We start from the raw sequence: 26,493 nt of genomic DNA, 5'->3' as shown, positions 1-26,493 counted from the left end.
GACACAGGCACACCCCCCCCCACAGAAGACTACATTAATTTAAATGTTACAGTAAGATTAAAAACTATAAAACAAAAATAGTGTCATGTAACATTTATTATATTTATGATGATAAAATTCTCTAGATGCCATACAAATAACAAGAGAATAAAGACATTACAACCAAACTACGCTGCAGTGAAAACAGAATAAATGTAAGGGAGAAAGTAAGCTGAAAAGCAATATCCCATTCTCCTCAGTCTTGCTCCTACCATTATTTTGAAATACTTATCGACTGCCTTATTATAAAAACCCTCAAAGCAGTGTATGCAGTAAAATTATTGGTAAAATATCATTGCTCTTTAGGGCTAAGGTGAGCTGTTTTCAAATCCAGAAAGAATGTTGAAGGCTCTCTTGCCTTCTCTCAGGATATTTAAGTCTGTGGCTTTTGGTAATTTTAAAATTGGCAAGCCATGGTTTGCAGTTGGATGGCTCATAGCTTAACTATGGCCTGAACCTTGCCCGCAGTAGGGCATGCTCAAGACAACGAGATTAACATCAAGAGTGGTGTGGTGTGGCAAGATAGCTGGTCTGTCTGAGGTAGTGAGATGGGGCTCCTTCCTACTGCTAATGCCCTCTCTTTGCAATGATTTGTTGTTTTGAGGAGGGAACTGGCAGGGGAATAATAGAATCATAGAATTGTAGATCTGGAAGGGACCATGAGGGTCACCTAGTCCAACACTCTACAAAGCAGGAATCTTTCCGGCCCACGTGGGTCTTGCACCTCTGACCCTGAGATTATGAATCTCATGTGCTACCAAGTGATCTGCCATTGGGGTTTGTAATCATTTCTTGCATGCACTTCTAATATGTTGGTGGGGTTTTTTTTAGACTTTGCAAAGAATAATTGATTTGTGGCTGTGGAGAATCAAAGCCTGAAGAAAAAATCTTTTAAAATGTTGTGTTAATATAAAAATATGATTTTTTAAAAAAGGTAATAGGTAAAGGTAAAGGGACCGCTGACCGTTAAGCCCAGTCGCGGACGACTCTGGGGTTGCGGCGCTCATCTCGCTTTATTGGCTGAGGGAGCCGGCGTACAGCTTCCGCGTCATGCGGCCAGCATGACTAAGCCGCTTCTGGCGAACCAGAGCAGTGCACGGAAACGCTGTTCACCTTCCTGCCGGAACGGTACCTATTTATCTACTTGCACTTTGATGTGCTTTTAAACTGCTAGGTTGGCAGGAGCAAGGACCGAACAACGGAACCGCCGACCTTCTGATCGGCAAGCCCTAGGCTCTGTGGTATAGACCACAGTGCCACCTGCGTCCCTTTAAAAAGGAAAAAGAAAAAGGTAATACCCGTGTGTAAACAACAGTAACAGTGAGGGTGAAAAGATCAGCTCTAGCTGAATCCTAACTGCTACTTCACGGGGCCTCTAACTGCCAGTTGCTACAAGGCACCTGTTCAAAGAATTTAGGATTCAGTATGACCTGTCAGCTTACCGAAAAACTTGAAAGGTCAGTGCCAGGTTAGATTTTGGGGACTGGAGATTCTTGTAGGGTGGAATTCAACATTTCATTTTTCCAGTAGTTCTGTCTGCACAAGTATTCCTCCTTGCCAGATGGGACAATCCTCCCTTCTCCCCTGAACCCTGTTCTCCACCCAGCCCCCCCAAGCCAATTTCAGAAACATAGAGGGCAGAGAGGGAGGGAAATCCATGTTGCACAAGCAGGAAGTCCTTCCACTGACGTGGTTGGTTAGCTGAATCCCATCTGTAATTAGTATTCAGCCATTAGCAGAACTGCTACTCCAATTTTTCACTGAAGGTAACTGTGACAAAGAGGCAAATAAAGCTTTTGAACACCAACAGGCCCCATTTCTGAGCTTTATTGCATGCCCAGTCACTATGAGTGGGCATCAGTGACGCAAGAACATTGCTTTCCCTATCACTGCCTATTTTGTAGATTCTCTCTTTAAGCTATGATCACACAGTGCTGTTTACATTCCCTGTGGGAGCTCCTCTTGCTTAATTTGCTGCCCTAAATGGGAAAGCTTTTATGTAAAGCTTAATTGGACGCGTGTTTTAGAAATGGTACAAGAAGAGGTTAAATGGATGTTGCAGGAAATGCAGGTAAATTGGCCTGGTTGCTGGCGGTTGTTTTATCCTGCAACATTTTTCAAAACCAGCTGTTCCGGAACCAGGAATGAGGATCCACCCCCTTCCACAGCAGAGTAAGGTAGTGTCAAGAGAATAGCATTTCATATGCAAAAGGTACTTTGAACCTGTTTGAAAAAAATCCCATGCACTTGGTTTGATTTCAGATTCCTAATACTGGTGTATCTTTGCTGGTAACACTGGCCTCTTAGCACATTTCCCAGCGCTTGAAGGAAGCTCCCTTGTGGATTCTATCTCTCTCAGTCTCAGTCTCCTTCCTAGGCTGGGTACTTAGCATTGATTGCTTTGGCTTTATATGGCATTCTCAGATTCACAGCCTAATCAAGTATTCATAAATATTGGTTTTCTCCATGAATTTTACATTTTGAATGGGATCCAGTTTCTGCCATCTCTTAGGCAATGATATAATGAAGCCTCCATGAATTTGCAAACATGCATCGTGATAATTTAGTATTTTATAATGAAGGAAATAATGATCAAGGATTTTTGTGTTTGCTTTGGACAGATCAAATACCAACCTTCAGTTTTGTGAGCTCAAGAGAATGCATAGACTACCGCCAACAAAAACTGCCCCATAAAATAACATTTATGAGAATTTAATCTCTCTTTGGGGTGGGACGTTAAGCACAATAACGCCTTTTAATATGAGAATTTTGGAAGTAGCTGGGGTGGGGGGAGAACCAGCTTTGTTGCTCCAGTGTGGAGTTTTCAAGTATTGATTTATTTACTCTTCTACCTGTGGTTGTAATTAGATTAGAACAATTCAAGAGTAGCAATTCGTTGTCTGTCTGCGAAGACGTCCTAAACAATCCATTCTGTGTGTTTGATTGTGTTTGCACTAAACTGTTATTACTATGATTATGATTGGGGCTGCTTTGTGCTAGATTTTATATGGATGTATGTCTCACTCCCAGCAGGATCCTTTAAAATTGTATACAAGAAAAATACTTCATTATTCTCTCTTCTCCCCACTAACTGGATACAAGGCAGTGCCTACTGTCAGTCAGTTGAAAAGACTCAATAAGCATTCTGATTGGTACAATTAACTTTTCTCTATTTTACACATTGCCGTCACTTGGCTACTGAATTTGAAACTGTGTAAAAACATCAGCATACATGCACAGAGCTCCTATTGGAACAACTAGTCTGCAAATAACAAATAATTACTATGCTGTCCTTATTCTGAAAGTATGTGTAATATCTGCATTAAGTAGTTGAAAGGTAATTTGCTTTTTAAGATGTTAGTTCAAATGACTGGAAGGAAAGACGAAGGAGTACTAAAGAGCAAGAAATGTGTGTAATGTCTCTTTACTCGTATCTGAAATGTGGGTGTGTTACTCTATGCTTTATTTAGAACGCACAGATGATTGACATGAATAGCTGTATCCTTCATGTTGCCTGTGGCAGCATTACTGTGAAGAGATTAAGTAGGCCTTTAGGTAAGAATTGTAATCTAATGGAAGAAAGAACTGGAAAATGGCAGGTTTTTTAAAAAAGGGGGCGGGCGGAAACCTCCACTATCAGTTCTCTAGTCTGTACAGTGGTACCTCGGGTTAAGTACTTAATTCATTCCGAAGGTCCGTTCTTAACCTGAAACTGTTATTAACCTGAAGCACCACTTTAGCTAATGGGGCCTCCTGCTGCCGCCACACTGCCGGAGCACAATTTCTGTTCCCATTCTGAAGCAAAGTTCTTGACCTGAGGTAATATTTCTGGGTTAGCGGAGTCTGTAATCTGAAGCGTATGTAACCTGAAGCGTATGTAACCCGAGGTACCACTGTATTAGTATAGTCAATTCTTACTGATCATATAAAATGGTTGGAGAGAATAGTGTTCTCTGCATGATATTCTTGGATATAAAATGCAAAGTTTTTTTTCCTGGAAGACTTCCTGTCTACTTAGATTGTGGGCCCTCGCTGCACTATACAGTATATTTAAAAGATTGTCAATCCCTTTCATCAGTTGTTACTTCCTCCAAAGAATCCTGGGAATTGTAGTTTGTTAAGGGTGCGGAGAGTCATTGGAAGACCTATCTTGTCCTTACATAGCCGCAATTGGTAGAGTTCCCTTGGAAGGATTTATAAACCACTTATGAGTTTCCCTCAGACTAGAATGTGGCTTTCCTTGTGACCATATAGGATCAGAGCAGAGCAGCAAGTTAAAATGGACCCTGTTCCTTGTTTTGCAATTGACCAGCTTCATTGTTTTAATTACTTCTTTTAACAGCCTGATTCAAAGTTCCATGTGTGCTTCCATAGTCATTAGGAAATGTTCTGTCCATTTTAATTATTGTTAGCCATCTGCAAAACCAGTCTCTAAAAGCAATATACTTTTAGAGACAGATTAAACCTAGGCATTTCTAAAAGGTAAAGGTAAAGGTACCCCTGCCCGTACGGGCCAGTCATGTCTGACTCTAGGGTTGTGCGCTCATCTCACTTAAGAGGCCGGGAGCCAGCGCTGTCCGGAGACACTTCCGGGTCACGTGGCCAGCGTGACGAAGCTGCTCTGGCGAGCCAGCACGAGCGCAGCACACGGAAACGCCGTTTACCTTCCCGCTATAAAGCGGTACCTATTTATCTACTTGCACTTAGGGGTGCTTTCGAACTGCTAGGTGGGCAGGAGCTGGGACCGAAAGACGGGAGCTCACCCCGCCGCGGGGATTTGAACCGCCGACCATACGATCGACAAGTCTTAGGCATTTCTACTTGGAAGTAAATCCCATTGTGTTCAATAGTGCTTACTCCCTATGCCTGCTGCCCTTTCCAAATTGCAGGGTTCTGGATTAACATAACTCAGAATTGCAAATTAGTGGTGGATCAGTGTCTTCTTGTTGTATAGTAAAGGTACCTATAGCTGCAATCCTATAGACCCACTTGCCTGCAAGAATCTGACAGAAGTTTATAACCTATTCAGTTATTTTAAGAATCCTGCATTGTTTTGTTGCAAGATGAGAAGCAATAGGGTGCAATGGGATAATATGCATTAATCCTGGCTGAGACCCTACCTGCTCGCAGACTGTCTCGCCAGAGTGGTGCATGCTCTGGTTATTTCCCACTTGGACTACTGCAATGCGCTCTACGTGGGCTACCTTTGAAGGTGACCCAGAAACTACAACTAATCCAGAATGTGGCAGCTAGAATGGTGACTGGGATTGGCCGCCAGAACCATATAACACCAGTCCTAAAGGATCTTCACTGGCTCCCAGTCTGAGCACAATTCAAATTGTTGGTGCTGACATTTAAAGCCCTAAATGGCCTCAGTCCTGAATATTCATAGGAGCGTCTCCACCCCTATCACTCAGCCCGGACACTGAGGTCCAGCTCCAAGGGTCTTATGCTGGTTCCCTCGCTGCGAGAAGTGAAGTTACAGTCAGAGGGCCTTCTCGGTAGTGGCACCCTCCCTGTGGAATGCCCTCCCTTCAGATGTCATAAACAACTATCTGACTTTTAGAAGACATCTGAAAGCAACCCTGTTTAGAGAAGTTTTTAAGGATTGATGTTGTTATTATGTTTTTATATATGTTATAAGCCTCCCAGAGTTGCTGGGAAATCCCAGTCAGATGGGTGGGGTATAAATAATAAAATTATTATTATTATTATTCAGTCAACCTTTTTAGTAGAAAAGATGCTATGTGAATAAAGAAGTCAGATCATGAATAAGTAATAAAAAGTATTCCCATTGCTGTAGTTCATGGTAACCTGTCAAATTTTATATTCTAACCCTAGTGAGGATTAAAGGCTTCTTGCCTTTTTCATGCAAAAGTGGATAGATTTCAGAGTGCCCTTTCTCTTTCAGTGGGTTGGCACAGTAAGCTCATTTTACATTTTCTGACATTTGCATCTTTTCATACTTCAAGGGGATAAAGGTCCCTTCTTACAGAAATCTCTGCAGAGGTCTGTATGTGGCATCTTTTCTTTTTGTAAAGGGTGCTTAACATTTCTATAGTAAATTCAATAACAATTTGAATCCAAGCAGAATGGGAGGTGAACAGCAGGTGCAAAGAAATGTCCAGCATGAATGTATTTGCTGTTTTCAAACAAGCGGCTTCCTTCTTGGCCTAAACTCAATAGCAACTCAGCAATCTGCAGACAACCTTTTTTGGCTCATAAAGTGGGAAACTTGAAACATGGTACTTAGCTTTACAGAAAAATATTAGTATTTTATTCTGAGCTATAGTATTAATGCTGGACTGTGTACTTTCTGCAGTATAGCACTCCAGGTTCGGAGAAAATTATCCAAAATAACCATAATCACACAGGTGTGTGCTGCCCATGGTCTGTTTGTCCCAGGATCTGCTGTGAAATTATTAAATAGAGCACATATTCTGCATGCAGAAAATCCCAGATTCGGTCCCAGTTTTTCCAGGGATGGCTGGGAAAGTTGCCTGGAGTTTTGCTGCCAGGGAGTATAAACAGTACTGAGCCAGAGGAAACAGTGGTCTGACTTGATAAAAGCCAGCTGCTTACATTCCTATTATTTGGGGGAAAGAATGGAGGGTATGTGGATGGTTGGACTTTAACGGCATGTTCCAGGAAATAGGAGGCAGTGTAATGTAAGGTAAAAAAAGCTGAAAATGCCTTTGAAAATTCACTTCCTGGCCATGAGAAATGTTACTTGCTTCTCATCTGGCTTCTTCCACTAGGTATTGCCGATGTGTTATTTTTCTGTATCCGTGAAGCAAGGTAAGCGGAATTTTGTGCTATATATCCAATTCCACATGTGTTGCAATCCCACAGATGCACTTGCTGTTGGCTATACTTCTCTTCCCCCTCACCCCCATTACAACTAGCTTGCTGCAGTATAATGTGGAAAGTTTATGAGGGCTGGTTCCCAAATGACTTGCTGCTCTTATCAATGCCTTTCCCATGCGGTTCACTGTTTACTTACAGTTTGCTTAGGTGTGTGTGAAAATTGTCCCGTTCATAGTTAATGTAGGCAGGCCAGAATTGTGTGGGATTGCTGTCTTGCCAAAGGGAAAGGGGCTCTTTATCAAAGCAATAAAAGAAACACCAAATTGATCGTTTATCAGGGGGTTATTTGCTATGCAAGAATAGAAAGCAAAGCATTAAAGAGACGAGACTTCATGGCTCTTTGAGTTGCTGGAAAAGCTCCTCTAGAACAGCAAAACAGTCTCTCTGTCTGTCTGTAGCTGGCATTGGGATCTCCCATTAAGCAACGGCATTACTGGGCTTTATCCTATTTTTAATATCAGTTGATGAGCAATAGGAGGAGTGCAGAAAGAAAAACCGCCATGGTGCATCTGCAGCAGCACAACCGGACGCCTTCATCTGCCCCAGCTGCAACAAAGCATGTCTCTGCAGCCACAGTAGGCGCTGCAACCTCCCAACAGTTTGACTTTGCCTGCAAAGGCACTCTCCCCCAAGGCAGATGGATGCCAACTATGACGATCTCATCAAATTTTTCCACTCTCCTAACTGGTGGCTTCAAATGACTGGCAGGTCACCAAGAGTTATGGCTGTCCAGTGCCTTATCTTATCCTTGGTGTTTTGTAGTGCTAATTATATTGCCAGTAGAAGGTAGGAATGCCAAATTGCATTGAATCCGCTCACTTGGGGAAGTGCGGGGGGGGGGGGGGAGCATAAGTGTGACAAACAGGCAGTGTTTCTTATATACACAAAAGAGCTAAGGGAAAGTAACGCATCTTTGTAGTTCAGATTTCTCCTTTCTCTGTTTGTGTGTGTATTTCTAAGTTGTCTGCCACTTCAATGTTTAATGCTGTTTAGTAACTCTTTAGTGCTCTCTCTCCTTTCTGCTTTGCATTCCCTCCTTTGGGAAAGACAACAACGGATGACAATGGGGCCGTGCTCCTTAAATGTGTTTTCTGAAAACGTGGAAGCATTTAAAGTTTAAACTACTGCGTTTACTCTTCCTTATGGGGAGGCATAAGGAGCCTAAATGCTATAAATTGGACCTCTGGGGATGCTCACACTCTTAGATCTTAAGCGGGTAGGGCTGGGGGAAAGGAGTTTGAATTTCACACAGATACATATAAAAATGCAGTCAGTAAAACTATGTTTTCTTCCTGGCAGTAGCATGACCTAGTATTGTTGAAAACCTCCTTAAACACAGCAGAGAGACTGCAATCTCCCGGGAAAGTAAGGTCACTGGTTTGAAGCAGTGCATGAACCACATCTGCTGACCTTGATGTACCACCATAGAAAATGAGAAAGACAAGGGGAAGGGGAGGAAAGCTTTGATAGGCCATCTCAGCCTTCGCCGACTATTGCAAAAGCAAAGATGGTCTGCTGGTAACAGTCACAAGGTAGCTATGCCACACCAGTTTCCAAGGAGATAGGACAAATACCTTGATATGGTGAAGATTAGAATTTCCAGGCATTGCAATAGTAGAATTATATGCCCCCTCCCCTCTGCCTTAATATTTAGAAACTCTGCTGTATGATATAAGGGAGATTCTGATTATCTGCAAGAATAAGTAGGACACATAGCCCCAAAAATTTGTGTTTACTGTCAGTGCATCTGAACTGTGGCCTTTACAGCTGTTGAGGTGCTGGCGCACTGCTGTGATTCTTTTGAAAAGTGAGCTTGTAAGAAAAAAATTGCCTTTACCTTGAAGATTAACAAAGGCCTGAAAACTGTACAGTTCCATTGACTCTTCTGCACATTTGGGCAGCCGGGGTCTGTTGCAGGGAGGTGCAAGTTCCTGACTCCAGGCCAAGAAATAACAGCCTGCAGGAATATATTTAGGCCTAGATAAATAGGTTCAGAGGAGCTGAACTGCACCAAGGAAGATGTAGTGAGGTTGAGGGTAAATCACAAGTGTAAGTAATATGAAGGCAGCTCCATAGGAATAGAGTATTTTAACGCTGGAGAGACAACTGCTTGGAACACTCATTACCTGAGGCAACTCTACTCCAAGGATGCCGCAAGGGACTTAATAGCTATGAATAGTGAAAGGAATAGGGCCTGCCTGGTGTGAATCATATACTCAGTAATCAAAGGGATTGCTTGCAAACCATTGCCTTGTCAGCAGCACCATTTAGTCATAGTAAATTGTGTGTGTGTGTAACTATGAAACACACCAGCATAAAAGAAATAACAGGAATAAAAAAGGAATGTGCTGAAAAAGCAAAGCATTTCATTTTACTGATCCATTAGTGTCTCCTAAATGCATGACTACAAATATACCCTCAAGAGATCAGTGGTGTGTGGTGAAATTTTTCATAGGGGACAGTTAGGGCCACAGGCACCAGCTTGTGAGGGTGATTCAGGGAGGGTGATATCCTAACATCCCACGTTTGGGCACCACGCCTCCCTCCCTAATCTGGACAGAAGCTCCCTGGGCTTTGGGAAGTAGGCACCAGGGCTCTGACAAGATGCTAGAGCCCTGCTGCCTCATTCCCAAAGCCAGGTGGGCTTTGGGAAGGTGGCCAGAGGGCTCTTGCACCCCAGCAGAGCATCACACATCCCTCCTTAAGCTGGGCAGGAGCTTCCTGGACTTTGGGAAGGAGGCACCAAGATTTAATAGTCTAATTTACTGAGAATATTTGGGAGACCAGCCTAGTCCCCCTAGTCCACTGATTGCATGCCACTGCCAGATACACACACACACACTTCTTGATTTGCTCACTTTCTGTAGGTGGGGAGCTTGCATCTTTTGTTGTTTGCTTGAGTTGTGCGTTCTTTTCCTTCTAATGTTAACTGCCTCGTGAACCATTTCCAATAGAGGGGCAGAAAATAAAAATAAACAAATGAAATTGTGAGTTGTTTTGCAAAGCTTCTTGTAGGGCATCCTTACTACACTTTGACTGTCTCGTCACTGCTGCCGGAGCCCCATTGGTGTAGAACTCCTATTGCTGGGGTCATAGTTTCCCAGCAGTCAGTGAGAGGAGATTACCTTTCCTTCTTCCTCACTCTAGAACAGGCATAGGCAACCTCGGCCCGCCAGATGTTTTGGGACTACAATTCCCATCATCCCTGACCACTGGTCCTGTTAGCTAGGGATCATGGGAGTTGTAGTCCCAAAACATCTGGTGGGCCGAGGTTGCCTATGCCTGCTCTAGAAGCTAGCAATTCCATTGCAGTAGTTGCAGTAGTTCTCAGAAATCCCTTTCCACACCTATAGCTAAACGTAGTGGGGGTTCAGGGGGTACTTGAGGATATACAGCACCCGCACCTCTTTTTGTTGTTGTTAAAAAGTGTGGCATTTACTGTAAAAACTTCATGGTATCTACTGGCACCTATTTTTCTAGGAAAAAAGCACTGGCTAAATATATAGATGCAGGAAAGAGGCCACGCCTCCTGACCCCACCTGCAACATCACACCTCTTGAGCCCTAGGTATCTGTGAAGAAAGGAAGATGCTTTCAACAGTACATATGAAGGCTTGCCCATTACAGACATCACACACCATGCCTAGACGTCATGGGGGAAGAGAGCACATCATCAGGGATGGGGCCAGGAATGAGGCTGTGGTTGTATAAATCTCCCAGGCTCTTGTTCAGTGCACGGGGCATTGCTTGACAAAGAGCAGTCTCATTTCCCACACAGTTTTATGATTTTATTTTTTATTTTTAGCAGCTGAGCAGCCTTCCTCTGTCCCACATGGCCGTTAGTAGCTCTCCTGTAACCCTTTAAAAATACCTGCAAGGCTCTCTTTCTCTCCCCACCCGCACCCCACTGCTGCCTTTCCCCAAGTAGCGCTTCACTGTTTGTGAATGTTTTCTGTATATTTGGTGCAGCACATATTTAAGAAGCTCTGCAAAAATCTCTGTAAATGGCTGTTTCTTTTAGCCTCTTTCTGTTGTTTCTCTCTGTAGTAACCCAGATGTGTCAGCATGGCTACAAGATAAGATAATAGTAGGATTTTGTGAAAGGTGAGCAAATTGCCTATTCTGTCAGTTCCCTGTGACTTAGAACACCCCAGGAAAATAGGAGGGAAAAGCTTTGCTGGAAAAAAAACAGCAAAACAGGTGAGCCATTTGGAGGCTTCCAGGTTAAAGAACAATTTGAAAGAGGGATGGTTGTTACCCAAAATTATAGACTGTGGGTTGTTATAGCCATCGGGTTTTTGGAAACATGGAAATGCTCTTGACTTCCACTTACCATGTACAATACAAAAGGCCTTTCTTCTTTCGGTTGCCGCTTAGTCACCAGCAAGGATTGTTGTACTGCCTTGGGAGGTCCCTGCTAAAATTTATTTGAGGGCCTTGTGAATGAGTACCCAAATAAAAGCCTGACATTATTATCCACAAAGGGGTAAATAGTCCTGCATGACAAAAAGCATCTGCGCTCTTGCAGCTGTTTTGAAAAGAGAAAAAACTACTTTTCACAATTTCAGCAACATCTTCTATGTTACTCACGTACATTCTTTGAAGGCTGTGTGATGTTCATACTCTCTCTGTGCGTGTGTGTGTGTGTGTGTGTGTGTACACAGTGAGACACTCACACAAGAAACAAAAAGGGACACAGGCTTTTTATTATTTCATTTATGTAAAATCTTGATACCTTGTCTTACCATCCATTAGGCTCGAAGAGGTGTCCGAAGGCCAGTTGGCATCCATCTGTCTCAGGAGACAATGGAGGAATGAGCCTTTGGGAGTGAAGTCAAACCGTTGGAGCCTGCTGTGGCTGTAGAGACCAGTACGGAAGAGACATGTTTTGTTGCAGCTGGGGCAGATGAAGGCTTTTAATTGTGCTGCTGCAGATGTACCATGATGGCAGTATGAAACAGATCAACTGTAAACCGTGTTAAAAACAAGCAATCCATGGCAGAAGCTTTCGTTCTGTTTGTTTTCCTGCTGTAAAAATGTTCTTTCTCCCAGGGGCAGAGCTAGGTGCCCCGGCACCTGGAGTGGCACACATGCCATGCACCCAGGGGTGGGGCGATCCGCCCTCAGGGCCTATCGGCGTGGCTGCGTGATCCTCCCCAGGGGCCGATCTCGGTGGGGCACCGTGATCCTCCCCCACAGCGAGCCGGGGGAAGGGGGAGAGCTGCAGCTTTGCTGCTCACCGGGCTTGGGGGAGTCGCAGGTGGGGGGGTACGACAAATGTCAACCCCTTCAGGATGACATCCGGTGGCACCCCGCACCCCCTTCCTACACCCCTGCTCTCTCCAGGCATTACATTTGTGCAGGGAGAACGAGGTGTGTGTGCAAAGGGGCCTGCAGAATAGGAGAGAGGAGGAGGAAGTGTGGAAATAGGGGAGACAGAGACAGATGTGATACATAAAGCAGAGGCATTAGGTTTTTCTTGAAGTCTGGGTGATAAATCAACGTGTCTTGTAAAACAGCATTCGGTGAGCACCACAAAGTCCTGTGCTAGTTTGATGATATGTCTTTTTTTCTTGAGTGGAGAGTTAGGAAGGAAAACAGTACCAATTTTTTTACCTACACAGCAGCTTCTATGCACAAAGAAAATTGTTCATTTATTAAATTGGTATACCGCCCTTCACCCAAGGTTTATTTCTGTTAAAGCCTCTTGTCTTAGAACTGATTTTTCCTTCCAGTGTTGACATGTGTTTATTTTCCTTCTTTTTTTCAGATATCACAGTGAGTTTACTGTCCTTAGTTGTCACAGCATGTGGACTTGCTTTGTTTGGGGTGTCTCTGTTTGTGTCCTGGAAGCTGTGTTGGGTTCCTTGGCGAGAACGTGGCCTGCCTGGAAACAAAGACAAGCAGGAGTCCCTGAACTATACAGACACAGAGACCAATGACCACGAATATAGCGAGGATTACTTGGGACAACCTACCATCTATCCCGACTCTTCCATGAAGATTAGCCACACATCCCCTGACATCCCTTTGGACGCTAAGGCAGGGACCAAGGAAAACTGTGTGCATAATGTTCGGATGCATCGACAGATCACGGAGCCAACTCCTTCTGCACGGTCAGTAGCTCCAGTAAGGAACAGAGTTGCCCCCAAAGTAAAAAAGCTTTACTGTGCCAAAAAGTATCCCTTACCTAACAGGCTCCTTAGTCACCAAAGACTGCACAGGTGGAGGTTTGTGTTTGCTTTATCAAGTGCAGGAGCAGGATTCTTGATGGGGAAGGAAGAAGGCATCAGAGACTAATTTAGAGATAGCATTCCTGATCATGGGAGAGATGGGCAACCAATGCATCCCCTTGCCTTCATTCACCAGTTCCCATGATCCTGAGAGGGGCCTCATGAATAAAAGTACACTCTAAATACTTTTGAGCAAAGGCCTGGTTGTAATCGAGACAAAGGAGCCAGCAAACCGGTGTGGCTGGAGGATCAAACATAAAAGGCCAGAGGAAAGGGGAAGCCAAGGAAGAAAGGACCACCACAGTTTACTGTGTTCAGAGTGGGAATTAGGAGAAGGAACCAAGGGGATCACTTCATTTTCTCCAACCGCTTGAGGCTTGCCTGACCACCTTCCTCACACTGGGTCACAAATCAGCATCCTGTGTGAAGCAAGGGAGGCAGAGTCTCTTGGGTACCCCTTGACACTTTGTGGCTGTGTGTCAGTAAGTGTGTTGGTCTGCATTAGTATAGCTAGTGCTTCAGAAGATGGAAAACATCCCAAAGGATTGCAAATCAGTAAATTGTCCACACTATGTCATCCCATTTATTGCTGCTTGGCACCTCCTCTTCCTCCTTTTTACAAAAAAGGGGAGGGTAAATGCATTTCAGGGTGTTTTCATAATGTGGGTAAAAGTCTGTAATTTCAATACAATTTTAGAACTCGTGAAATCACCCATCACACCTTTCTTCCTTGTGTACAGTTTTGGCTACAACTTGGAACTCAGCTATAGAGCTGCAAATAAAACATTTTAAGTATGTTTTAAGTGTAATACACAATGTGACACTAGATGGCAATGGTGAGCCTTATGGAAAATTCAATGTACTGTATTTTTAAAATCGCTTTGAAAAGTAGCATTTTCAGAACAGTTTTTATATGTGTGTAGATTCCACCTTGATCTGAAAAGTGTTATAGATGTTTGGTTTGAGAAATCTATACAAACATTCTGACTCACCTGTTAGTTGTAAGCTTCTATACCATCATTACTTACGCTATTTTACTTGTATCAGAAAAATCCTATTCTCAATAAAAATATAAAAAAAAAATCTGAGCATGCTGACTAAGCACTTCCCCCAAATAACAGGAACAGTTCAGGAACAGTTAAGCTTTTAGTAATATTGCAGAGAATTAGTGAAAGTACTAGAGTCAGACTTGAATGGCATGTACTTTTGCAAATGTTGCCGTAGCAGCCTGACGCTTGCAGGCAACGTATAGAAAGAGCCCCACTCATTTTTTTGCTGTTTTATGAGCTAAACGTAATTGCCAGGTTGTTGAAATCCTATAGTAACTGAAGGGCTGCCTCAATTTAATCTTGCAAAGTATGTTCATTTTCACTTACCTCTGCAGCTGTGGGTGCTGATATAGCCCTGCAAAGAATTCAACAAAAATAGAACAGGTTAACAAAACACTTGCGAGAGTTTGAAATAGGAAGTGCTAGGTATTAGCCACAGCTTTGGTGGAGTGGGTGGGAGGTGAAATCACCAAGGGGGAAGACTGACTGGACAAAACTGCATGAAGAGGAGTGTATGTAAAATATGGGAGAGCTAATGATGGCGGGGCAGAGTCAACATAAAAAACTGCTGAACTGTATCAGATCTATGGCTAACCCAGTGCAGCTCAGTCTTGTTGACTGTGTCCAACCACCTCACAAGCACGATATGATGAAGATAGCTTTCCTCTGCAGTTTGCCCCATCATCTGGCAAACAAAGGTATATTATCTGTCCAAACACATGGGGTGAAATTCCACATTGTGCTGATACGCATGATCTGCAAAAGCATTTCAGCTTGCAGGATGGAATGACCTCCCTCTCCTCCCTGGTACACTGTTTGGGGTTTTTTTTCCTGACGTCCCTCTTGAGCCAGTTTTAAGGGGCAGATGGGGAGAGGAGAAGGGGAATCCCAATTGTGCAAGCAGAAGTTCTTGCACAGGGCTTCTGCCAATGGGACACCTTAGATAGTCAATTTTTTATTATCATAATGAATAGTAATTATTACACTCATCTACCATAAACTTGTCCCCGCCTTTCGAAAGCTATTAGTATTGTGGCTATACCACATCCTATGGTAATAAAAACCATAAGATGCATTGAGTAGATAAATGTGTACTTGTTCATACTGCTGTGCACAGTGGTACCTTGGTACTTGAACTTAGCTTAGCTCCCAAACAAATCGGCTCCCACACCTTGATATTTTAATAGTTTTGGGAGTCAAATGGACTCCTGGAACGGATTGAGTTCAAGACCAAGGTACCACTGTATTTGGGGAGTAGCAAGGCACTTTTGACCTCTGGCAAGATTTAGAACAGATGAATGACCTATATAGGTGGAGCAACTGGAAGAACAACACAGCAGCAGCATAGTCAGAAACTGAGTGTGAAAGCTGTGGTATCCACATAAATTGTGGAAGGGATCAAGAATGAATTAGATTAATATTTTGACTGAGAGGCAATGTAAAATTTGCTTCCAGCTAGGTCACAGTGAGAGGAACCACCAAGGGATAGCAGAAATTTCAAAGGGGGGGGAGCACCACCAACCTCTTACCTGTTGCCCAGGTGATTGGAAAGAGAGGATGCAGTCAAGTTAGAAGCATGATTGGTAAGAAGTCCACAACAACCGATACGAGTTGCATGGATGAGTGGTGTGGTAGGGAAACTATATCAAAAATGTCCTTAATTGTCCAAAATCATGATTTCAGCTTTCATTTTTTAATTTTTTTGTTTCCTTTAACACTGTAGAGATGCTGTAATCCCACCTGTCTAATCAAGTCTGTTTTGTTGTTTTTATTCAAGGCATAATTCATTCCGAAGGCAGCTCAATCTCTCAAACCCAGACTTCAACATCCAGCAGATCCAAAAGCAGGAGCAGCTGACAGGGATTGGGCGCATCAAGCCAGAGCTGTATAAACAAAGATCGGTGGACACAGATGATGGGAGGAGGAACAATAGCAAATCTTGTGGGAAGCTCAACTTTATTGTGAAATACGATTGTGACTTGGAGCAACTGATAGTGAAGATTCACAAAGCTGTCAACCTGCCAGCAAAGGACTTCTCTGGGACTTCAGACCCCTATGTCAAGATCTACTTACTTCCAGATAGGAAAACAAAACACCAGACTAAAGTGCATAGAAAGACCCTAAACCCAGTGTTTGATGAAGTTTTTTTATTTCCTGTTCCTTACAATGATTTGAGCACGAGGAAACTCCACTTCTCTGTATATGACTTTGACCGATTCTCCAGGCATGACTTGATTGGCCAAGTGATAGTAGATAATTTTTTAGAGTTGTCAGACTTTCCCAGGGAGTGTAATCTTTGGAAGGATATTGAATATGTCACCAATGTAAGTATGACCCCCCCTCTTTATTTTGAGATTTTATTTTCTGCCTCTTTGCATTGTTGCCCAGTTTATCTGCTGTCAAAGTGATTGATTTGTGATGAAAGTCACCCCTTATTGTAGCTACCTGAAACTGACTTAATCCAAAGACTACATTCTATATGGAGGAATTACTGTGGTGTTATATAAAAGTTTGTGGCTTTCCCCTGAATTTCATTCTTAAATATTATTTTCCTTGCTAATTTGATTTTCCATTGGCTTATATGATTTATCACAGAGAATTGATAACTTTTTAGAGATTGGTAGGCTCGTGTGTTCTGTTCTGATAAAAATGTGCCTTACATTTTTCAGCTAGAATTCCAGAGTTACATTCCCAACCCCCATTGCTTTCCAAGAGGCATTCTTGATTCTGTAGGTGCAGTTTCATAGATACATTTCCATAATCTTTGGACAGCTCTGAAGACTTCACCAACCTAGGATACTTTTTGCTCATTTGTTGTGCCACGTACATGAACAGTAGAGCATGCTGGGGTTTTTCCTGATTAGTTCCGCTGAGAGAAACCAGCAGTGGTGTAGTGGATATGTATTGCAGGGTAGCACAGCTCCAGGTTGTTTGTCAGAACAGGAGCAATAATGTCATCAGCCTTAGCGATGTGGTAATTGGGGGATTTTCCTTGCTCTGGGAAGTGAATGAGGCGATAATGAAGCCTTCAGATTTGTAAGATCGGTATAGAAAAAGTCACAGAAAGAGGAAATAACCAAGTAGAGGCTGGGTAGGCCTTTCCTTTTTTTAAAAAACTATAATTTTTATTAACAGGCCAATCAAATCACATTAATTCCAAATCACATTAGTTCCAAATTATACAGCCAGATTTTTTAAATTTTTGTTGGGGGTACCCATACTTCAAGCTCCGAAAGGGATCCAAACTTCACTCTTGCTGCTGCTGCTTTAATTAAACAGTTCTATCCAGTTCTGTCCAGATAGTCTCTTTGTTATTTTCCTCATCTTGTTGTTGTTATCATATATTCCTTTCTTTGTGATCTCTGATAATCTTCACAAGCGGGTTGCAAACAAACATATTCTGTGTGGGTTTTACACTCTCCAAGAGTCATATCACATAAAGGACAGACGCCATTTCCACACCTCCGTAAAGAACATTCCCACAGTCTGTCCGTTGATTTCCACAGGCTTGCCAATATATCTCAGGGGGACCTGCCAGGTCAAGATCACATTCCAATAACCATACATTCACATTCCGATGACCCTGGTCCTCCTCCCCCTCATCCTCCTATGGGCAAGCCTGTCTTAACGAAAGTCCATTTGTAACTGCGTCATAAAATTATTTCCATTCCCGGATGTTTCCACCAGTCCTCTCTTTGATCAGTAATTCATTTCCACACAGCTCTTAACTCCTGCTTGTGATTAGTAATTAGCAACAATTTTTCTCTCTGGAGGGGAGGGTTATTGGTAAGACAAAATAAGAAAAGTTTTTTCCTCCCCCCCCTTTCCGTTTCACTCCAACATACCAGTCTTTTAATGATGATTCTTCACTTGATTTATTTGTCCAGCCCATCGCTCCGCTCGCAGAGATCCCATTAATCAGCAGTCTTTACTCCCGATCTTCTCTTGATGTATGTGCATTAGCTTCTTTCCAATTATATATTTCCAATTATATATTTCGAGCTAATGCAAACCAGTGCGCGATTAGAGACAGTGTCAGGGAGAGCTGACCTCACCCGAGGGCTTCGTGCCAAGTGTCCTCACCCCCTTCTTTCGAATCCAGGGGTGAATTATGGACACAGCTGGCAAGGCAGTCCCCCCCATTCCCTTTGGGGGGCAAGGGAGGCTGCATACTCCCATCACAGCCTCTTAATTACCTCAAGTGGGTCGGAGAGATGTTATTGTCGGCCATCTTCCAATGCGCCCCCTGGTGGCCCCCCCGAGGCCTTTCCATTCCTTTCATAAGATCCCTACTTCATTCTTGCAGTAGTAGTTTTCTGCAAAATTGTCTGCATTTCTAATTAAAAGGAAATGGCTGCATTTCAGCTAGCTGGGGATTTGTTATTGAGGCCCGGCGTGTTTTACAAGCTGAATCCATGCAGTCTGAAATAGATCAATGGCACTTGCTTGCAGGAAACTGTGCAGCAGAGCAGCAACGCTGATCCTAATAAATTGTATTTAGGGATAAGGGAGAAATTTGATTCCGTTCGCATTTAAAGGTGAACCTACGTAATTTGCTCGCTCCTAAACAATAGGTGAACTGAAGCACAGCCATTGCGTTTTAAACTCTCCTTGGGAGCATGGAGATTGGGAACATGATGAGCTCCTGCCTTTTAAAATTTACTACTACACCACTGGGAAACCACACATTTGTCTCTTGACTGTGGAGTTGTAGAAAAATTCAATATTTATTCATTATTACTTACTTCAACAGTTTATATACTGCTTAACACCGTAGTCTTAAACTTCGCCCAATAGCATTTTGGCAGCTGGTGCAAACTTTTAAACTGTGGCGTTATATGCTGGTAGTATTCTGACCCCACCAGCAGTCTAGCCCAGGCTTCCTCAAACTCGGCCCTCCAGATGTTTTGAGACTACAATTCCCATCATCCCTGACCACTGGTCCTGCTAGTTAGGGATCATGGGAGTTGTAGGCCAAAAACATCTTCTAGAGGGCCGAGTTTGAGGAAGCCTGGTCTAGCCACAGCATTTTGTGAGGCTTTCATCTACTGTACTCTCCATATAGTTTTCCTCTCCTCTCTTTACAAAGTATTGCACCAGCAGCTGTCTCATGAGGTTATTCACAAACAAGGGGGAGGAAAACATTTTAGGATAACATTGAAGCTCTGCCATCCTCAGCTGTTGAAGGTCTCCTGCTTCCTTGCTGCCCCTCATGCATGGAACTGTCATCATAATTCCACTTTTCCTACTTTCTGTCCTTGAAACCTACCTTTTCTGCGAAGCTGGGGAAGCCCGGTCAGATGGGCGGGGTATAAGTAATGAATTATTATTATTATTATTATTATTATTATTATTATTATTATTAGCATCTATTCCTACTGTTGTTAAGCCTAAGGGAGCAATCACAACCTCCCAAACCTCTGGTAAGACTATATTGCCACCACTGCATACAGCGGTCAGGGCGGAAACTGGATTGGGGGGGGGGGAGGTATTTTTATGACAGCAAACAGGCAGCAATCCATAGGCAATTACCCAATCATTAAGCAAAGATTCGGCAGCCATAATGTACAAAGTTAACAAAGTTCGCATTAAATGAAATGATGCATTATGTACCAGATGACAGACCTCTGGCTTCAAAGCATCAATCTGTTTCTCTCTTAATATCCATGGCACTAATTCCACACTAGAAATAGTTATGGACCCTAAATTTTGAAACCTGTAATCTCAGAAGGCCTCTAAGAGGCAGACATTTCTTCTTAACCATTACAGGGCGGTTAACAATTTCACCAGCAGTAAAAACAACAAAACCAGATCCTTGCTGGTGAAAGCTGTATCACTGGATGCTACTGTGTCCATTTTATTTATTGTTTTATTTATTAAATTTATATACCACCCTTCCTCAGAGTATCTCAGGGCAGTTCACAGAATAAAATACAAGATAAAAACCACAACTAAATAATTTAACAAAAGCAACAAAACTGGTTTCACAAATCAGAAAGTAGTTAATTTCCTCCAAGACACTATAATCTTATGAAGTCCACACACATTTTTATCTGGATACTTTTCAGGCTAACAGCAGAGCATCCGAATTAGTTACATGCAGAGCAGAATTTCAGCACATCTGTACATTCCATACACATTCTTCATTTTGTTGTTCAGATGGAAATTGGTTGAAAGTGATTTAACTTCGGATACACTGCCATTGATCTATTATGCGGAGCCTGGTTTGTACAAATTGATCAAGGGATTCTGGTATTTATTTTGATTGTGGGACATGCCCCCCCCCAAGTGCAAATGAGTCTCAGCAGGAGCCATAACCCAACTGGAAACTTCCTTGATGAAAAACTCAAGACTAATGACGTTTTTACAGCACACTGTTTTCAAATTAAGATATTACAGCTTTATAGTCTTTGAATATTTGCAAATGTGATTAGGGCTCTAAAGTTATGGACAGCTAACAATATAAACCAAGAACTCTTGCATATTTTAGTTATCGTTTCCCTATGTTTCCCTGAGGTTGTTCTCAAACACTGTAAATGCAACCTCAACTCCTTGTTCTGTACCCTCCAAAGCAGCATAAAATTCATTCTATCAAATATGTGGAATCTTGCCAGAGTTCATGAACCTTTCAACTGAGCTGTGTGATAAGGAAAACAGAACTGATTTATTATAGAGGACAGAAAACAAAACACATTTTGACCATACTCCACTCTAAATCTTGGCTGTTTCAAACTTCAAAAGGAAATGTATTTTATGTATTTTGACCCAAAACATATTTACCATATAACCAACTGCATTTTACTTCTGATTTGGGACTGGTGTTGGCATTATTTGGGTCAACACTTTCCAAGGGATTATTATCCACTTAAACATCTCCCCCCCCCCCAACCCTAGTCACCAGAAGGCAATGTAAATAGGCAAGCCTTGTCCTACCATGAAAAACTGAGGAGTTCCCATGAGGAGTTAGGCCCCCACGTCAATGTTTATATGATCTCACCATGGAGATTAGATGGATCCTTGCAATGCCCACAGGAAAAGACCGGCCACCCTGAGCCATTGTTACCCAAAAAAGGGGACTCTCTCAAGAGCAGCCCAGTAATAGGTAAAGGTAAAGGGACCCCTGACCATTAGGTTCAGTCATGGACAACTCTGGGGTTGCGGCACTCATCTCGCTTTACTGGCCGAGGGAGCCGGCGTTTGTCCACAGACAGCTTCCAGGTCATGTGGCCAGCATGACTAAGCTGCTTCTGGTGAAACCAGAGCAGCTCACGGAAATGCTGTTTACCTTTCCGCTGGAGCGGTACCAATTTATCTACTTGCACTTTGATATGCTTTTGAACTGCTAGGTTGGCAGGAGCATGGACCAAACAACGGGAGCTCACCCCGTCACGGGGATTCGAACCGCCGACCTTCTGATCGGCAAGCCCTAGGCTCTGTGGTTTAACCCACAGCGCCACCCACGTGGCCTCCAGCAAATAGCGCAGATAACTCTTGGAAGGTGTATGGTGCAGTTTTACTGCTGAAGCTAATCCAGCTTCACCCTAAATGCTCCCCAGAGGCATAGTCTGCCTGGGAGCTGTATGTACACTCTCCTGAGCTCCTTAGAGGACAAACAGGTATCTAGGTGTAATTAATTAAACATAGTAAGCATGTCAAGGTAATCATAATCACAGAAAAATATTGGATTATCATTGTAATCAAACATTGGCAAAATCTTGAGTATAATTTTTTCCAGTTTATGTTTAGAATAAGTCCAGATGGAAGGACAAACCAGGAGGCAGGGCCAAGGAGGAGTTTAGGAAATACAGAAGAATATGGGCGAACACATGGGAGAGTTGATTTGAATCATTGATGAAAATTGGTTTCTTCTCTTGCTGATTTGAAAATGTACTTGGTTTAAATCAAGCTACCCTACTCAGGAGCAGCAACAAAAACCTGCATGGAATTAATAGCTCCTAGTTCCGCAGCGTTATACCCTTATCCCTCTTCCGATCAAAGTAAAAGTTTCCTACATTGTCTGCAGCAGATTATTATATCATTTCAAAGATTGCTCTAATTCAAGACAATATTGTAATGTTGTCTGTGATTGCAAAAGATTATACCTAGAAGAAGAAGCTGTCATTTCTCAGCGTATCTGCTCCCATAAGCTAATAATGAGGAGGAAAACCAGTCTCTCTAACAAAAAAGAAAAGAAAAACCAGGAAAGATAACAGTCCTTTCAATTCTGAGGTGCTCCGCTTCTTAAGACATTTTTTTTTTTTGTAGCTGAGAACATGTATTTGATGCAGCACAAAACAGGTACAGCAATCACTGAAAACTTGAAACATATCTTTGACTAATCCAGCAGGCTGATCTACAAGCCATATGTGCGCTGACATTTCTGAGTGGCTCCTGCCCTGAAATGGTTTCCCGGGACAAGCTGCACACGGTTTCATAGGGAAGTCATTTATCCAGCGATGTTTTGTGGGGAGGAGAGGAGCAATTTCTTCTGCTAGAAGAAATAAAGGGGGAAACATGAGGAGAAGGAAATGCATTCAGGCCCCTTGCAATTACCTTACTTTATTCTATAATAATAAAAAAATGCATTACGTCACAGACTTCTGACAAGGTCCTTCTCCTGTAGGACAGTTTTGTGAATTCAAATTTCCAGGGCCTGATGAGCTGCACCCAAGAGTATTAAAGGAGCTTTCAGGTGTAATCACAGAGCCTCTCTATAATCTATAATCTTTTAGAATTATTGGAGAACAAGTGAGGGCCTTTCAGACTGGAGGCAGGCAAATGTTGACCTCATCTTCAAAAAAAAAAAAAAAAAAGCTTTACATTAATACCAGAAAAGGTCCTATAAAGGATCATTAAACAGTTGATATGTGAGCACTTAGAAACGATACTGTGATTACAAGTCATACCAGACGAATCACATTTCTTTCTTTTTGAAAGAAAGCTTAGTGGATCAGGGAAATGCAGTGGATGTAGTGTATCTTGATTTCAGTAAGACTTTGGACAAAGTTACCCCATGATATTCTTGTGGAGAAGCTAGTAAAAGGTGGGATAGACAAGGGAACTGTCAGGTGGATTTGTAGCTGATGGACTGACTGAACCCAAAGGCAAAACAAAAAAAATTTTTTTCCTTCCAGTAGCACCTTAAAGACCAACTAAGTTAGTTCTTGGTATGAGCTTTCGTGTGCATGCACACTTCTTCAGATACACTGAAACAGAAGTTGCCAGATCCTTCTATATAGTGAGAAGGTGGGGAGGGGTATTACTCAGAAGGTATAAAAAAACAATTTTGTTTTGTTTTGACTATGGCAGACCAACACGGCTACCTATCTGTAACTGAACCCAAAGGGTGTTCACTAATAATTCCTTGCTATTCTGTAAAAAAATGACAAATGGGGCACCACAGGGTTCTGTCCTGGGCCCATTGTTGTTGACATATTATAAATGACTTGGATGAAAGAATTGAGGGTTGTTCATCAAATATGCAGATGACATAAAACTGGGAGGGTAACTACTGGCGCAGAAGACAGAATCGGGATTCAAGATGACCTTAACAGATTGGAGAACAGGGCCAAAGCTAACAAAATGAATCTCAGTAGGGACAAAATATATAAGAAATAGATCTACACTAAATTATAGAATAGCAGTGAATAGAGCTACATATATGCAGAGCTACATACATGCAAGAATGAATTTCAATGAGGACAAGTGTAAGATTCTACACTTAGGTAGGAGTAACCAGCTGCACAAATATAAGATGAGGGACACCTGGCTTACCAGTAGTACATGTAAAAAGGATCTAGGGGTTTTAGTAGACCACAAGCTTAACATGAGTCAACAGTGTGATGCAGCAGTGGGGGGGGGGGACTAATTCCATTCTAGCCTGCCTCAACAGAAGTATAGTGTCCAGATCAAGGGAAGTAATAGTACTCCTCTATTCTGCCTTAGTCAGACCACACCTGGAGTATTGTGTCTAGTTCTGGGTGCCACAATTTAAGAAGGATAATGACAAGCTGAAACATGTACAGAGGAGGGCAGCCAAGATTATCAAAGATCTTGGAAACCAAGCCTTAGGAGAAATGGTTGAGGGAATTTGGTGTGTTTAGCCTGGAAAAGAGGAGACCGAGAGGCAATACGATAGCCATCTTCAAATATCTTAAGGGCTGCCACATGGATGATGGAGCAAGCTTGTTTTCCCCTGCTCCGGAGAACCAGTGGCTTCAAGATACAAGAAAGGCGGTTCCAATTAAATATCAGGAAGAACTTTCTGATGGTAGGAGCTGTTCAACAGTGAACAGATTCTCTCAGAAGGTGGTAGACTCTCCTTCCTTGCAGGTTTTTAAGCAGAGGTTGGATGGCCATCTGTCATGGATGCTTTAGTTGAGATTCCTGAATTGCAGGGGGTTGACTAGACGATGTTCAAGGTCCTTTCTAACTCTACAATTCTATGATGCAATTATTTCTCTGTAAGAATTTTTGGAATCCCCAAAGGGAAATACGGGAATAATGCATGTAACCTAAAATCTGCAAAGCAAAGAAATCATGGGAATGTAATCCACTTTGTGTGTTTTTGCACCATTTCCCTTCTGCACATGAAGCTGTCCATAGATCACTGTGCACTAAACTTTGCTGAATACCGTATTTTTCGCCCTATAGGACGCACCGGCCCATAGGATGCACCTAGATTTGGGGGGGGGGGGGGAATAAAGGGAAAAAAATTATTCCCCCCCCCCAGGCGCAGGGCTGGGGCGGGGGAAGCCCGAGCTTCCCCCTCCCCCAGCCCCCAGAACGGGACCCAGAGCCATGCCGAAGCTGCGTGCAGCTTTGGCATCGCTCTGGGAGCTTGCGGGGCTGGAGGAGGGGGAAGCCCTCCGCCAGCCTTCTAACCAAGTAGGAGGACAGCAGGAAAGGTGTCCTGCGCCTCTCCCGCTGTCCGCCGAGTTTGCGGTGCTGGTGACGGGGAGGAGCAGGCTTCTCCCCCCTGCCAGCCTTCTAACCAAGTCGGGGGACAGCGGGAAAGGTGCCCTGCGCCTCTCCCGCTGTCCCCCGAGTTTGTGGGGCTGGCGACGGGGAGGAGCAGGCTTCTCCCCCCCACCAGTCTTCTAACCATGTCGGGGGACAGCGGGAAAGGCGCCCTGCGCCTCTCCCGCTGTCCCCCGAATTTGCGGGGCTGGCGACGGGGAGGAGCAGGCTTCTACCCCACCCCCACCCCCGCCAGCCTTATAACCAAGTCGGGGGACAGCGGGAAAGGCGCAGGGCACCTTTCCCGCTGTCCCCGGAGTTTGTGGGGCTGGCGGTGGGGCTCTCCTGAAGCCTGGAGAGCGAGAGGGGTCGGTGCGCACCGACCCCTCTCGCTCTCCAGGCTTCAGCGAAAGCCTACATTCGCCCCATAGGACGCACACACATTTCCCCTTCATTTTTGGAGGGGGAAAAGTGCGTCCTGTAGGGCGAAAAATACGGTATGTGTCCTTGCCCCACTTTTCTGAGATGGCATGAACAGTTGGCAAGAGCAGCGTGAGGGCTGGCTGGAGGCTGTCCTCAGACCAATAATCAAGTGTCACATATGACATGTATTAATACTTTTAAGTTGCATCATTTTACCTGTCTGTATGGCCAGAGCAACCTTTTTCAATCCATCCTGGCTGGGACTGATGGCAGCTACATCTGGAGGGCTCCAGGTGGGTGGACTAGAGCCTCAGGAGTAGGTAGAAAAATCTGTCATATAGATGGCTTGCAGGGGTGGAAAGAACGACATCTGGTTTTGGCATTCCTTCTTTAATCAAGTATGCAAGGAAGGTTAAACAAGGTCTTGGCCCTGTAGGTCTTGTTCAGATAAAAAAGTCTTGAGAATCAAGAGATGTAAATTTCACAAGGGGGGAAAAACCCTAACCACACACAGAGAGAAAGGAATATAATTGCTCTTCACGCTCTGCACAGAAGAAACACTTTCTGTAGCACCTCGGCTGCTTCACTGCACTATCAGCTCCCCCCGCACACACACCAACTTGTTTTACATTGTGCGATAATTCACATTTTCCAAGCCACCTATCCAATTCTGGTTCCCATTTCTTTTTAGAAACTGACAGGTTTTAAAAATATGTTATGCTAGTTCCTGTTAAGTTGGAATTAAGTAATTTGTGCCTGGAGACAGGCGACAGCTTTCTCAAAGGGTTGAAGGTGGCATAAGCAAAGCATCAGGTCTCTCTGGTGCACACACCCAACGGAGCTGACAACAGGATTTATTGTATGGTTCAAGGAGTCCAGCTGGTGCCCTCCAGCTGTTTTGGAATAGAGCTCCCATTATCCCCA

At 43.4% G+C, this 26,493-nt stretch overlaps 1 protein-coding gene across 6 annotated transcripts in view; it reads left to right on the top strand.

Annotated features, from left to right (window-relative positions):
* SYT9 (synaptotagmin 9) overlaps positions 1-26,493 on the top strand; it is a 136,060-nt gene that overhangs the window by 81,530 nt on the left and 28,037 nt on the right. For 5 of the 6 annotated variants that reach the window (XR_014544453.1, XR_014544454.1, XM_083598854.1 and 2 more), the window contains exons 2-3: positions 12,676-13,021; positions 15,965-16,511. Coding sequence is in view for 4 of the 6 variants with exons in the window: in XM_083598854.1 (XP_083454980.1) it covers positions 12,676-13,021; positions 15,965-16,511 (893 nt within the window). In the remaining 2 variants the exon portion in view is untranslated. Of the gene's footprint in view, positions 1-6,797; positions 6,838-12,675; positions 13,022-15,964; positions 16,512-26,493 lie in introns of all 6 variants that reach the window. The other variant, XM_083598856.1, reaches the window with a different exon arrangement.

Source organism: Podarcis filfolensis (assembly GCF_964270895.1).
Source record: "Podarcis filfolensis genome assembly, chromosome: 1".
Classification (NCBI taxonomy): Eukaryota; Metazoa; Chordata; class Lepidosauria; order Squamata; family Lacertidae; genus Podarcis; species Podarcis filfolensis.
The sequence above is the reverse complement of the archived record's forward strand: the minus strand, read 5'-3'. Positions and strand labels throughout refer to the sequence as shown.